The 15,763-nt window shown below is 36.2% G+C and overlaps 1 protein-coding gene across 1 annotated transcript; it reads left to right on the plus strand.

Annotated features, from left to right (window-relative positions):
• The first annotated feature begins 3,284 nt into the window (after window positions 1-3,284).
• LOC140451113 (uncharacterized) lies at window positions 3,285-4,987 on the plus strand. Its single transcript, XM_072544842.1, has 2 exons — window positions 3,285-3,954; window positions 4,110-4,987. Exons 1-2 carry the CDS (start codon window positions 3,285-3,287, stop codon window positions 4,985-4,987), a joined length of 1,548 nt encoding a protein of 515 aa, XP_072400943.1.
• The last annotated feature ends 10,776 nt before the right edge of the window (window positions 4,988-15,763 follow it).

Genomic DNA, 15,763 nt, shown 5'->3' on the forward strand with positions numbered 1-15,763 from the left:
CCACAAAATCATATTGCGATAAATAATATGTTAAATCATCTAGTTCTTCATCTGTTCTAGACTTTATATTCATATTCTCCAATGGCTTGTGGTCAGAAAAAACAGTAAATTTCTTACCTATTAAGTAATGTTGCCAATATTTCACACATTCTTTAATTGCCAGGCACTCCAGGTATATAGCTTTTTTCCTCTTCTGTACTTCATTTAGTTTCTTTGAGAAATAGGCCACTGGTTTTTCTTCATCGTTTTCCTGTGGTTGCTTTAGCACCCCTGCTATTCCTAGTAAGCTAGCATCAGTATATATGTGTATCGGTAGAGTTGGATCAAAAATAGTTAGTACAGGTTGAGTTAACAATACATTTTTTAAATCTTCAAATGTTTTTTGGCATTCTTTAGTCCAATTAAATGGTTGACCTTTTCTCAGAAGATTATGCAAAGGATCCAATTTTATTGCTATTTTTGGCACATATTTATGATAAAAATTTATCTTTCCTAGAAACTGTCTAACATTTTTCTGTGTTTTAGGTATTGGAAAGTTTTTTATTGAAATCAAGTTGTCCTTCAGTGGCTTTACACAATTATTTTTTATTACATGACCCAAGTATTTTACTGATTCAGCTGAAAACATGCATTTTACAAATTTTAATCTCAATCCTTCACTTTTGATTGCTTTAAATAGTTGTGCTAGATGGCTGATATGTTCCTGGAATGATTTTGAAAAAATGAGTATGTCATCTATGTAGCTTACTGTGAAATCTGCAAGTTTGTGTTTTCTTATTATGTTACACATTATTCTTTGGAATATTGCTGGAGATGTTTTTAACCCAAATGGCAAACAAGTCCATTGAAAGTGTCCTTCTTGTGCAACAAATCCAGTTTTGTGCCTATGTGTAATGCGCATAGGGATTGACCAAAACGCAGAGTTTATGTCCAATGTTGAGAAAAATTTACAATTTCTTGTCTTTGCCATTAAATCCTCTATAAGTGGAAAGGGTTGTGATTGGGGCACTACAATTTTATTCAAGTCTCTGAAATCAATGCACAATCTTGACTTTGTATTTTCATCTCTTTTGTAAGCCAATGTAACTGGGGCTGCAAAAGGACTGTAAGATTCTTCTATTAGATTCTTGTCTAGTAGCAATGCAATTTGTTTCTCAATCTCCTTTTTATCATCAACTGTGGTTCGATATGGCCTTTTGCTGCAATATTTCTCTTCTAAGAAATCAATGTGTGCTTCATATTCCTTCACTGTCCCTACATCATATTTGTCTTTTGCAAAGACAGATTTGTTTTCACATATTAACTCATTTATTATTGATTGTTGATCACAATCTAAATGGTCTACATGAATTTTAAAATTGGTCTCATCAAAGTGTTCATTGAAATTTATTAAATATTTATTTTTTATTTCATTTAAACTATTAATTTCATTTGTTTCCTTAGAATCAAATTTTATTTGTTGATTATTATCTCTTACTGTCTTATAAATGTCAAAATTTTTTGAAATTGTTGCAATTTCCGTAGTAACGTCATTTTGAATAGGCACTTTTTGACTTATTTGCAAGTTTTCATTTTGACACAAATAGAATTTTTTTTATACAGTCTAAACCAATTAAAAAATCACAATCAAAATTATCTTTTTCGATCACAAAGACTTCTGTCTCATTTTCTATATCAAAAATTTTTACATGTAATTTTACCATACCACTAGTTTTTTTAATGCCATTAATAGTTTTTAAATTAGTATTGTTAGGATCAATTGAATTATTGTTATTTATTTTTAATAACTTTGAATTTATTAATGAAACATTTGAACCTGCGTCATATACTCCAAAAAGCTCAATACTTTTATTCAATACTAATTTTATTTTTATTAATGGCAGTATTAATAGTTTTTTGAATTAGCATTTTGTAGTTCACATTCTAACTCTGAATTATTAATAAGTTTAATTTGATCATCCTTATTAGTTTGATTATCCTTTGGTTTAAACCAACAAGTTGATTCAAGGTGGTAGCGTGTTCCTTTTTTAAGTTTTTCACAGATGGTACATTTATGCTTTTGCTCTCTGTCCAGTCTTTGTTTCTAATTTGTTTTTCTTCAACATTTCTTTTATAGTGTAAGAATACTTTTTCACTTTCTTTATTTGCTAAGTGTTCATTCTTGTTCAATTCACTGAAAAGGTGAGTAGTTGAAGTCAGTGAATCTTTATCAAGTCTGTTCATGATGTTTTCTGGTAAACCTAACACAATCAGGTTTATTAGTGTATTATTGTCAATTAACTTATTAACTTCTAATAATAATCTTTCTTTTTTTGTGGCATATTCTAATAGAGAACCAGTTTGATATTTGAATGTAAAAGCATATTTTATTTGGGACCAACCTTTCTTGTCATAAGTATCACAAAAGTTTGTTTTCCAAGTTTTCCAATCTGATTTCACTGTATATTTAATTACCATACTACCATACCAATCTAAACATTGTTTTTCCAGTAGATGTCTCAAACTTTCTATTTTATCTTCATCATTTAAAATTTCAAACCTTTCACATTCTTTTTCAAATTCTTCCATCCATTGTCTAACATTTGGCATTTTAATGGAAAATTTTTCAATTAAAAACTTTTCTGTTAACTTCCCCACATTTTGAATGTTTGGTAAATCTTCATAGCTAATAGCAGCTGGTTATAGTTTTTCTTCTAAATACTGATCACCAAATTGTAAATTTTTACCTTCATCCAAATAAATCTTCATTAATTCATCATCTAATGGGATCCATACATTTCGTTTTAGACCTCGTTTTTTCAATGAGTTTTTTACTTTTGTAAATGTACTGGATCTAGATATATATGTGTGTTTATTTACCTGCTTAAATTCGTCTGGGATATCAAAAATACGACCATCTGGAGTCTCAATTGAGGCAATACAGATTTCATTTGATTTACTGTCTGATGATCCTAGTATTACGAATTGGAATCTCAATTTTTCCATGACCAAAAATGTCGTTTTATAAGGTTCCTTTTGATAATTAGTAACACAACTGAGTTTCTGAAATTAAAGATTTATTTATTTCTTATCTAAATGCAATAAAGATACCTAGGTGGATAAACGCTGGTACTGAGGAAGCAGAACACTGGACGTTTCATACATTTTGCGATGCCAGCAAGGAAGCCTCTTCCGCTGTGGTATTTTTGAGAGGAATTAGGGACGGGCATGTATTCGTACATCTCTTAGCGGCTAAATCAAGGGTACCCCCAATAAAAAAGCTGTCAATACCTCGTCTGGAGTTAATGGCTGCGGTGATTGGTGTAAGGCTATATACTACTGTCAAGGAAAGCCTCAACATTGAAATGGAATCTTTTTTCTGGAGTGACTCGACCACCGTACTGTCATGGATAAGGAGACCCGAGGAATGGTCCACATTTGTCTGGAATCGTGTGTCAGAGATACGGAAATTATCTCATGGTGAAAACTGGCACCACGTTCCTGGTAGACTGAATCCTGCTGACCTTCCATCGCGGGGTTGTTCAGCCAAGCAGTTACTCGAATCAAGATGGTGGGAGGGGCCACAATGGCTTTATCAGGACCTGGCGATTGATCCTCAAGTAGATCTGGATTACAATGAAGATGAGATCAATCAAGAGAGGAAGGTCAAATTGGTTGCCACATTAATTAATGATGAGCATTCGAAGATGTCATTAGATGATTGGCATTTTGGTTACTTTTCCCAATATCTGAAGACTCTCCGTATGTGTGCATGGATATTCCGATTTCTTCATAACTCAAGAAATAAAGATCGACTCAGAGGTCACTTATGCTCCGAGGAAATTGACCGAGCCGAAATTTTTGTTCTTCGTATAGTGCAAAAGGAGTCCTTCTGCGATAAGAACGATAAACGACTATGTGGCATGAACGTTTACAAAGATGAAAATGACTTAATTCGACTAAAGTCACGGATCAGTAACAGAAGCGACTGTAAAAGCTTTCTATTTCCCATAGTTTTGCCTGCCAAACATTTTTTGGTCAATCAGCTTATATTCAGAGAACACTTAAAATCATGTCATAGTGGGACACAGGAACTTATCAGCAGATTACGTCAAATTATTGGATTCTAGGAGGACGTCGGACTATAAAATCTGCAATTTCCAATTGTGTCGTGTGCAAGAGAAAAAATGCCAAACCTTTTATCGTGAGTGCACCTCCATTGCCAGTTGATCGTGTTCGAGATGCCAACGCGTTTGAAATAACAGGGGTTGATTTCGCAGGCCCTCTATATCTGAGGACTGGGGAAAAGGTGTGGGTATGCCTCTTCACATATGCCCTGTATCGTGCCGTACACCTTGAACTTTGTACTGCATTATCGGTTGTTAGTTTTATGCAGGCTTTACGACGCTTTATTGCCCGACGGGGTCGTCCAAAGACTATTTATAGTGATAATGGGACCAATTTTGTTGGTACTGAAAATGCCTTTCTTCGAGTGGGCTTTGAGAAAATCGCCGAGAGCAGTAGTGTTGAACGTATTCAATGGCGATTTAACCCTCCTACGGCCGCGTGGTGGGGAGGATTTTGGGAAAGACTTGTGGGGGTTTTGAAGCAGTTATTGCGCAAAGTGTTAGGACAGGCCTCGCTAGACTACGAAAGTTTAATGACGGTAATTTGCAATTGCGAAGCCATCATCAATTCAAGGCCACTTACCTCTTCTAATGACCCAAACGACTTGATACCTTTAACACCCATGATGTTTCTTAGAGACCAGACAGAGAGTGGGGTTCCAGACTGTGATGCTGTTGACCAAAAGGCTCTATCTAGGAAAGTGGTGTACAGACAAAAACTGGTTGATGATCTTCGACGAAGGTTTCGCAACGAGTATTTAGGCCAGTTAAAGTTATGGTTTAAAGGAAGAAGTAGCCAACAAGTTAAAGTGGGAGACATGGTCTTGGTTGGCTTGGCAATGATCAAGATAAGCGAATCAATTGGCCACTTGGTCGAGTAGTCGAACTTCTTCCTGGAAAAGATAAGCAAGTGCGACTTGTGTGCAACGCTTATACCCTTTGGAATGCACAGTCAATTCTATCCGAAGAGAGGGCAATTCGAACAACTTGGACTCTGAGGGAAACAACGACCCAGGCATCTCTTCTCGAGCCCAGTGGAAAGAAGTTGAGGTGCGCGCGGTTGAAAGTGCAAACGAGTGTGATGACGCGAAGACGGGAGTGTCTAAAAGCAGAGTACCCGAAACGCACAAAAGTGATACGCGCTACGTTACGCGGAGTGGGCGTAAGGTTAAAACATCTGCTAGATATACTGACTTTTTTATGAACTAGTTTGTAGAATGTTTTAATTTTCTTGTGTGTTATTGTTTCTGTTTCTTGTGTAGTAGGTTTTCTTTTATTTTTTATGTTGTTGTCTCTGATTGTTTGTGAGTCACGTTTCTTATTGTAACTTTGCCTCAGGTGGGAGGATGTCAGAGTCACTCAGTAGATTATTTTATTATTTATGGCTTAAGTCGAGTATTATTGCTTATTAAGCATAAGACGCACTCAAAAGATGTTTATTCTAGATATTAGGGCGACGTGGTTTTTATGTTTATATCTCACGTCGAGAATGTGTAATTAAATTTAACGACTTCCCGCTTTGATTATATTTTTATTTCGGAGAAGCCGTGGCATGTTTATATTAATTTAAAAGATTGTAAAATCAGTACCTTTGTGAACTTACCACCGATATATTCTTTAGAATTATTTCATTTTAAAACTGCCTGTAATTTTTGAATAGAAGTTATTGTTGATAATTTTGGACTTTTATTCCATCGAACGATATTGATGTAGAACGGGTAGATTTACATTGATACAACCAACAATTCCATTACTAGATTTCTCGAATTAAGAGATATAATTTATCAAATTGTCAATCGACATTCATCAGCACCAGGAATGATTAATGCTCGAGAAGCAGAAGAGCTAAAAAAGGTTCAAGATATATTGCTTCCCCTTGAAACTGTTACAAAACAACTGTCTGGTGAAAAATACACAACTAGTAGCATCGTCGTTCCAATGATTTTTAATATAAAGAAGAAAATTGAATGAAGTACACCTAAATACGAAATTGGGAAGAAATTAAAAGAATCTCTCTTAGGAGAATGTAACAAACGTTTTGGAATGGCAGAACAAGTTCATTTACTATCAGTTTCCACGCTTCTTGATCCTCGCTTTAAGAAGATGTATTTTACTTCTCCATTAGATTGTGCAAAAGCAGTTCAAAATATGCAAGAGGAACTGCAACTGAAAATGGACGTCTCTCAACAAAGCTTTTCTATCGTCAATGAACAAAAAGAAAAAGAACCAGGTAAACATTTTTTTGTCTTAATTTGTTGAATGATAATTAATCTAAATTTTAATTGTTTTAGCAATACCCGAAGTATTTGATTTATGGGAAGATCATTCAAGATTAATCCCTGAAAACACAAAAGAAATATCAACATCTGCCCCTTCATCTGAGTTATCTCTTTATTTAAAAAGCTCAGTTTTATCAATAAAAGTAGAACCAATTAAATGGTGGGAAGAAAATAAAGCTACGTACCCGAATTTGGCAATTATAGCACATAAATATTTAGCAGTTGTAGCCACATCCGTACCGTCTGAACGACTCTTTTCTAAAGCTGGCCAAACAGTAACCCAGCAACGAAACAGAATAAAAGGAAAGCTGCTATCAAAACTGTTATTTTTACAAGATATTGATAAGCATTATTGGGGCTTATAATTTTAATATATTACTTATTTGTTTTTTTTTTCTAATAATTTGGTTGTCTTTAAGATATCTATCAAGCCTAAATTTTTAATTGTTTAATATTAGGTTAAGGTTACACTGTTTTAATGAAATAAACCTAGTAACTATTGTTTTTAAGATGCTTTATTGTATAACTAAAACATATTCAAAACAAGTCCTCCAATTCCATTTTATTCTTCAATTTCAGGGAGTAGAAATGAAAATTGCTGTATTCTTGAAAAATATTCTGATGATGATCATTACGCATACACCACGTTTTTCAGCAATTAAATCACGTTTATATAATACTTATTTAGTTTATTATTTTCACATTACTCAACATTTGTAAAAACATCGACGTTTTCTTTTCGATATTTCGGTACTATCGATGTTCAGCTTCGATGTTACCATCGATGTTCAACATCGATGTTTTTTACCGCCTAGTGACAAGTTTTTAAATATAAAGATGACAGAAGTGGTTGTGTCTAGAGTGATGAAATTATAATTTCATTACATATATATATATATATATATATATATATATATATATATATATATATATATATATATATATATATATATATATAATAAGAAAAAAGAAGTACTTGTGACTCGTTTGGAAAAAATATACAAATGTTTTGGATGGGTTGGAGTCAATAAAAGGAGCTATTGGTTAACTATTTATTATCTCGAGCTTTCAATTGTGTTTACAATTATTATCAAGAGCTGCTAAAAAAGGCAAAATATCTTACAAAGTTGAACTAGAAAGAAAAAAATTTTTTATTAACTCGCCAAATAAAATTAGTATGGTTAATAAAAATGCTGCTAATACATTTTAAAAAGAATTAATACAAAAATGTCCTTATCTAATAAATGTTTCTCTGAAATTTTGAAAAAATTTTCTTAACACAAAAACAATTGAATTTATAAATAAGTTAAAATAGCGACCAATTACAAATAAGCCTCAATGTCATAAATGCCAACTTAAAATTTTTATTTTTGACAATTATATTGACAAAAATAAAGTTTTGTTTAAAAATTCTTTTTTGTTTATTAACAAATAAGAAGAAGATTTATTCACCATTGAAAAAATGTAACAGATATATGGAAAATTAAATCAAAATGTGATATTTTACAAGTTTCATATATAAATTATAAAGAAATAATATAATTATAAATTTTGCTTAGATTTTGAATTTCTGATCTTTTGTTTAAATTATTATCACTTTTGCTAATACAAACCATTTCCAAAAAAGTCCTTTTGAATTTATTACTTTCACTACATAAAATTTTAATGTTATCAAAATCCATAATATATAATTCATATCTTTATCGATTACATGCTCTGCCAAATCACAAGATAGTGTTTTAATTCTGCAATCACTTTTGTGAGAAATAATGCGATTTGAAAGATTTCTTCCGGTCTCACCAACATACTCAGCTTCACACTGAGTACAAATAATGCTGTATACTACATTTGTTTTATCGAATTTGTCTATAGGATACTTAGTTTTGGAATATAAAGATGAAATAGTTTTGATAATTTTTGTCGCTATTTTTATATTGTCAATAACCTTTAGTGTTTGTATTAATTTAGGTGTTAATGATGGTATAAAAGGTAGTGAATGATAATAGATCTTCTGATTGTTGGATACAATGTTCTGAGATTTAGCAAAAAATGGTTACAAGGCGTAACGAAGTGGAAGGTTGTAAATCTCCTTGGGGAGATTTACACCGGAAACAAATCCAGTTGGAACCAGGAAAATCAGGAAACCTCAAAATCCGATTCGGACAAGGGAACACAAACTGACCCGGGGATGTCACAGAAGGCGGAGGCATCGACACAGACGGACGCCTGGCACGGTCCCCCCGGCGCCGTTAAAGTGGCGAGTCTCGAAGGTGTAGAGAAGTACGCGGACTTTCGGAGGCACGTCCGTTTTGACTGGCTCGAGAGGATATTTAGAAAGACAATAATACAGGTCGGGAACCCGGTGGACACAAAGTCCAGCGTGAAGGTGGTAGTCACAGAGCAAAACGACCCCAACATGAATTTCTCCGTCCAGAGACTTTACAGAGACGGATACCCAGCCTTAGCTCCACTTAAGGGCGTATACGATGAACTGGAATTGTCATACACGATAAGGAATACCGGGAAGAGGGTAACCACAGAGGAAAAGATTACAAAGGTACGGAGTCACATACCGGAGTAGCTGTGGGATGCCCTGGTAAAGGTAAGGGGAGGTACCAATGCGGGGTACACAGTGGCCCTCCACCACGTAAGCTATCTACCGGTCAAAGAACAGAAGAAGATGGCAGAAGCCATCTTCCACAAGACGGAAGTTACGAAAGTAATGGTCCATACGACGGCCACTCGCCGCGATAGACCGACGTATGGCTTTATCGTGAAGAAGAAAGACGCTACATACTCCCAGCTCCTGGAAGAAGTTGAGAAGGCGGTGGGTGGCATAGAGGCTAAGGGGGTTATCCAAAGCCTCATGAGCACGAAAGATGGAGGGCTTCTCATAACAATGGATAAGAGGATAAGGACCAGGAAGCAGCAGCTTCGCTGAAGAACGCCATTATACATACAGACAGCGGGCTCACTGCAAAAATGTCGGGCAATGAGCGGCAAGCTGTCATCCACATTAGAGGGATGGCAGCGAAAGCAGATAAAGAAGACGATCTGTCGAGAAGTGGGCACATGGGAGCCCAACTTCGCGATTACACAAATCTGCCCCATGCGAGGCGATACGAAGGCTGCTACCCTGGTTTTCAGCACCCAGGCGGCGAGGAAACTACTGGACAATGGAGGGGAGATACGTGGTGAGGATGTGCCAGAGGTGCTGGAGCTTCTCCCACGACGTAAGTAAATGCTCGAGACCAGACCGTACGGGGCACTGCCTCAGGTGCGGAGAACATGGACACTTGATAGAGACATTTCAGCACGATGGCGGCGACGGTTGGTAAGCGCATCAAGAGCCTTCAGGTCAATGTGGGTAGAGCCAAGGCGGCGCACGACCTGGTCTATGCGAAAGCCTTGGACATCGGCCGGATCTGGTTATCGTACCAGAACCCAATAAGAATATCGCAAAAAAGTTTGGGTGGGTGCCCGATTCGCTTTGCGATGTTGCTGTCCACCTTATCAATAAGAACTTGGGTGTTAAAAAAATTACAAGGAAGGAGGGTGTAGTAAAGATCAACCTCGTTGATGTGGCTATCGTGGCCTGCTACATCTCTCCTAACGTCAATATGACGATATACCAGGATAGGGTGGATAGTATCGTTGAAATGGCTGTGGTGGAAAAGGATTTCGTCATAACTGGAGATCTGAATGCGAAATCCGTTCTATGGGGTTCCCAAGGAACCACAGTAGAGGAGAGATATGAAATGAGTGGAGCTCCACTCTCGATCTGGTTACCGCTAACAACGGCAAGCATACCTTCGAGAGGGGGGATTCGCGCACCCATATCGACGTAACGCTGGTGTCGAACAAGTATGCCAGCAAGGTCACCTTGTGGGACGTGTTGGATGAAAATCTATTCACGTTCCACAAGTATATCTAATATGAGATCGGCTCCAAGGGGTCAATCGGTAGCGGCAGAAAGGTCGTGAACTTTGACAAGGCCACCTTCAACAACAGGGTCAGGGATCTCCGCGAGGAGGTCCAGGACTTTGATAGCCTTAGAGGGGTCATGATACGCGCGCATGCGGCGAGCACGAGGCGCAGCCTGCTTCCGTATACGGTCCCGTACTGGTGGAACAATGATGTACAAGAAATTCAAAAGAACTGTTTCAGACTAAGACGCATCGCACAGAGGGACAGAACCCCTCAATCAAGGGACACGTACAAACAGGCCAAGAAGGATCTTAATAAAGTGATAGCGTAGAAGGTCTAAGCGTACGTGCTGGACGAACCTGTGCGAGGCGCTCGAGGAGAATATATGGGTGGAGGCCTACCGTATCGCCACCAAGACCCTCAGGGTCGAAACTCCATACAGACTCACCGAGCAGAGAACAAGAGACATCGCGGACATCCTGTTCCCCAGGTAGCCTGCTCTGCTCTTCAAACCAGTCGCATGTGAGCACCCGGAAGCCGTCCCCTCCATGGAACTCACCATAGTAGTGGACGCGATCAAGGTTGGTAAGTCGCCGGGACCGGACCGCGTTCCGCCGGAGGCTGTTAAGATTTTGGTAACCGCGCAGCCAGAGCTGGTCAAGGGGATACTGTCCCAGCTCCTCATGAGTCAGTCCTTTCCGGACGTGTTGAAAAAGGCCCGTCTTCATTTAATTCCGAAACCCGGAAAGAATTCGGAAGAGGCCAGTGCTTATCGACCGATCTGCCTCCTTGATAGTCTAGGCAAACTCTACGAGAACGTAGTTAAGAACCGCCTATAAGCAGAATTGGATGCTGCTAACGCCATCTCTGATAGGCAATTCGGATTTAGGAGAACCAGATCGGCGGTAGACGCTATTAAGTTCATAGCGGACGGTGTGAGGACCACCCGGAGGAGATGGGCGGTATCTATAATGTTCGATGTCAAGAATGCGTTTAACTCGGGAAATTGGGGACATATAGTCCGCAGGATGGAGGCCCTCAATTTGTCGAGTTACTTAATAAATATAGTGAAGAGTTATCTGTCCAATAGGCGCGTCGCATTTACGGGCGGTGAAATTAGGTTGACGGCGGATGTTCCACAGGGGTCTGTACTGGGCACGACGCTGTGGAACATCCTATATGATGGCGTGCTAAACCTACAGTTCGGGCGCGACTGCACCGCGGTAGCATACGCCGATGACCTGGCCATCTTGGTGGTCGGCGACTTTTACTGGGACGTAGTGAGCACCGTAGAGAAATGTTTTAGACAGGTGATTGCCTGGAAGCGATTGAGAGACCTTGAGCTTGCAGTAGCGAAGACAGAGGTGGTCATACTAAAGGGACCGAGGGAGATGCCGGACCTGTCTTTCCAGTATGGAGACGACACGGTCAAACCGAGCCTCTGTGCCAAATATCTATGCTGAATAAGGCACAGAGGAAACCCCTGCTGAATGTGGTCAGCGCCTATAGGACACATAAACCGTGGTGATTGCGGGCGCCCCTCTCATTCACCTGTTGGCCAAAGAACGAAAAGACATATATATATATATATATATATATATATATATATATATATATATATATATATATATATATATATATATATATATATATATATTGTTATGATATGTAAAATCAAGAAAATATTGGTTTGGTTAAAATATTTCAAAGTTCAACAAAAAATTAAAATAATTCAGATAAGTAGGATAATATCCAACAAACATTTCGGAGAAGGAAAGTTATTAAATCCTTGAATTACCTGTACCAAACAAAATGTAAGCTTTACATCAATCATTTCTTTGTTATACTTAAGTAACCCGCATAAGTTTAAGTGAAACAAAAGACAAATTGAAACGGGTTTTTACAAATACATTAGTGTAGTGATTAAAGACAATAGAGGATTATAGAAAGAGGTTTTTATTAGTTTTTAAGATTTATAGAAAAATAGTATTTGTAAATAAGTTTTAGGAAATTTATAATTATAGGTAAAAATTTGTTTGTTATCGAAATGAAGAAATGGGGGAATTGTGACGAGTTGTGATTGGCGGAGATTGAAAAAGGTGGGATAAGTGTGTGGGAGAAAGTTTAGCGAGATTGAGGAGAGAAAAAAGATATAGTTAGTTGGTTTCCAAGTCTTCAAGAAAGAACAGTGTTTGTTCTCTGTCGGTTCCCGAAATGTAGCAAGCAGTAGTGTTGAATGTTAGTGAGTTTTTGTGGAGTTAGTGTATCTGACAGAAGCTGAAACAACAAAATATTGTAAGTCATATTTCTCTACTTTGTTCACTGAAAGAGTCACTGTTCAGGCCAATGAGAGATTCAGTTTATCGTAAAGAGAAGATATTCCAAGAGTCAATTTTTCACTCGGGCCAACGAGAGATTCAGTTTATCGAGAGGAGAAAGGCTATCATAATTTGAATGATTTGTGTTTTTTGAAGGAGATCATTAAGGACGATATACTTGCAACAATCTGATGTAAGATTGCTGATTACATAGGGAGCGGTTGAGAGGAGATAATATAGTCTACAAGGAACAAGGATTTGGACCACTCATCATCAGAGAGAGATATTTTGTTTTCTACAGTTTTTTCTTTTATTGATAACACAATTTTTACACTTAACTTAGAAAGGATATAAATATTTTGATTAGGAGAGTTAGAATAGTTCGGAATTTTGAGATTTCAATTAATATTGTTTGTACCATTAATTTTGATTGTTCACGTACGTAGAACAAAATTTTTGAGAATCATTATATGAGATTTGTTTATTGAAAACTTTTGAGTGTGAATTATTTCATTATTTTTATTTCAATATATAGTGTTAGATCATATGTGTTTTTTATTATTCCGGTATTCTCTGGACCTTACCTTTCACATGTAATAGCATAGATATTGAAGCACGAATTTAACCCTGAGATAAAAGAATTAAAAATTGTGATAGAGTCATAATCATATCATTTAAATAATTTTAATTAATCAAAATAATTAATTAGCTAATTATTGCTTGGCGCACCAAGACTTTAAATATCACAATAATATATATATATATATATATATATATATATATATATATATATATATATATATATATATATATATTGTTATGATGTGTTGTTTGTTTGAATGATGAGCAATGAGTATTTTTAATAATATAATATATAGGGTTTTTATCGCGGTTCTCAAAGAATTAGCTTGTAAGTACTTTTTTAAATTATCTTTATTATAACTATTATGAAACACACATATATATATCTAACCTAGCCAATGTAAATTTAAAATAAACTATCTTTAAATTGATATTCTTATAAAACTAATTAAATTCTATAGACAATCTAAAATTTAAACAAAACTATCTTCAAAATTGAAATTGTTATGACACTAACTAAATTATATTAACAAAATTTTGTACCTTTCTTTCACTGAATGCCTAAATGAACTGTTTTCCACTATATAGATTCTAATCACCACTGAATGTCTTCGTACTTCGGTTATCCTTGTTTTTGTGAAATTACTTTTTCCATTTATCAGCTTCTACCAATTTAAGATATAGTTTTCTTCACCATCATTTATAAACCACCAAGCAAACCAGCAAACACCATTTATATTTATTCTTCTTTTCAATATACCAATATCCAATTATTATAAGTTGATTTATACTAATCTCCAATCATAATATAATTTTAATTCCTTCCAATGTCCATCCAATATTCTTCTAATATACTTTTATAATCTTCAATAATTATTTGTGTATAATTATAAATGTGCATTAAATATATGCATAATCTTTAATCTTCTTTTAACTCACTATATTAAACAATTGGACTATCTCCAACTAACTTTCATATTTCTTATTAAACTGCTTGACTGACTTACTAAACTTGTGAACAATTGACTTCACTAACTAATTGTGTATATCTTCTACTAACTTTCATAATAAACTGGCCTGACTTCTGACTAAAAACTTCCATCTTGAATCCAAATCACGGGTATTTATATCCTTTTGGATATTCCAGAACCATCTGGTAAGAGATCATGTTCCAATTTGTTCTATTTCTTCGATATCGATGTTCTCGAAAAAAATATCTGTTCTATCCACCGACATAATCATTATTCCAGAATGTTCGACCGTAAACAATGGTCACACTCTGCACTCTGGAGAATTCGTTAATGTTCCATTGATAATTTTGTTGACATTTAGGCTTTTCAGATCAGAATAAACATTCAAATTAGTAACTAACACTCTAATTTAATAAAATACACAATTCAAACAATATATTATTATAACCCCACTTTATATTCCCAATTATGATTAATTTCTATCTGTCAATCACTCACTGTATAGTTGGTTGCCTACACTCACTTAAATATATTTACAACATTAAAATACAACTTTTTACAATTATTATATGCTAATTTATTAAAAATGCCCTCACATAAATCTATTTTTATTAAATTCTCTAGTATATAACTTCTTAAAATAATCAAATACTTTTTTATATCTAATATTATGTAGTATATAACTTATAAATTATTTTCTATAAACCCCAATCGTCACAATATATATATATATATATATATATATATATATATATATATATATATATATATATATATATATATATATATATATGAACAGCGCCATGGCCACTTACCCGAGGTGACAACAGCTGCGCGGCAACGTATGCTGGCGGGCTGGCAGGCGGAACATACTAAGGCCCAATGGACGAAGAGGCAGATCCCACTTGTGGAGCCGTGGTACACCTGCAAGTTCAAGAAAACGAATTTTTACTTTACACAGTTCTTGACCGGACACGGGTCCTTTCGGGCATTTACCCACGGGATCGGTAAAGCGGACGATGATCGGTGCCGGGTCTGTTCGGTGAGGGAGGACGCAGAGCACTGTGTCTTTCGGTGCGGTGTCTTCGCTTGCGAACGGGCCAAGCTGCACGGCAGATTCGGTAACGACGTAAACTCCAGTAATGTCATACAGCGCGCGACGCAGAGTAAGGCTGATTTTGAATTCCTCGTCGACACAATTACACAGATTATAAAACAAAAGGCTGCTCTAGAACGACCACAGAACGGGTAAATAAATAAATAAAAAAAATGAATGGTATCCAAAGATGTATAGATAAATTGGTAAGTAAAGTACATAAAACACTTAAGTAAGCATAAAAATTTAAAAAAAGGGCGACCCTAATGTCTAGGGACACCCCCCCCCTTCCACAGTCCCGAGATCTCTTCCTGTGTCTTTCGATCCCCAGGGATCATATAGCTCTATGTAAGCCCTATCGAGAGGCGTAGGCAATCCCTCCACCTGCAAGAAGGTGTGGGGTAGACCAGCGGTCGGGGAACTTTTTTACTCATTACCCCAAAATATTTTTGTGTAAGTTGATATTACTCCATGGCGAAGAGCA

This window comes from Diabrotica undecimpunctata, chromosome 9 (assembly GCF_040954645.1).
Source record: "Diabrotica undecimpunctata isolate CICGRU chromosome 9, icDiaUnde3, whole genome shotgun sequence".
NCBI lineage: Eukaryota > Metazoa > Arthropoda > Insecta > Coleoptera > Chrysomelidae > Diabrotica > Diabrotica undecimpunctata.

Coding starts and splice junctions, on each gene's coding strand:
- LOC140451113 (XM_072544842.1), top strand. CDS start 3,285: ATGGCTGCGGTGATTGGTGTAAGGCTATATACTACTGTCAAGGAAAGC. Junction 3,955..4,109: donor TCGACTAAAGTCACGGATCA/GTAACAGAAGCG, acceptor ATTGGATTCTAG/GAGGACGTCGGACTATAAAA.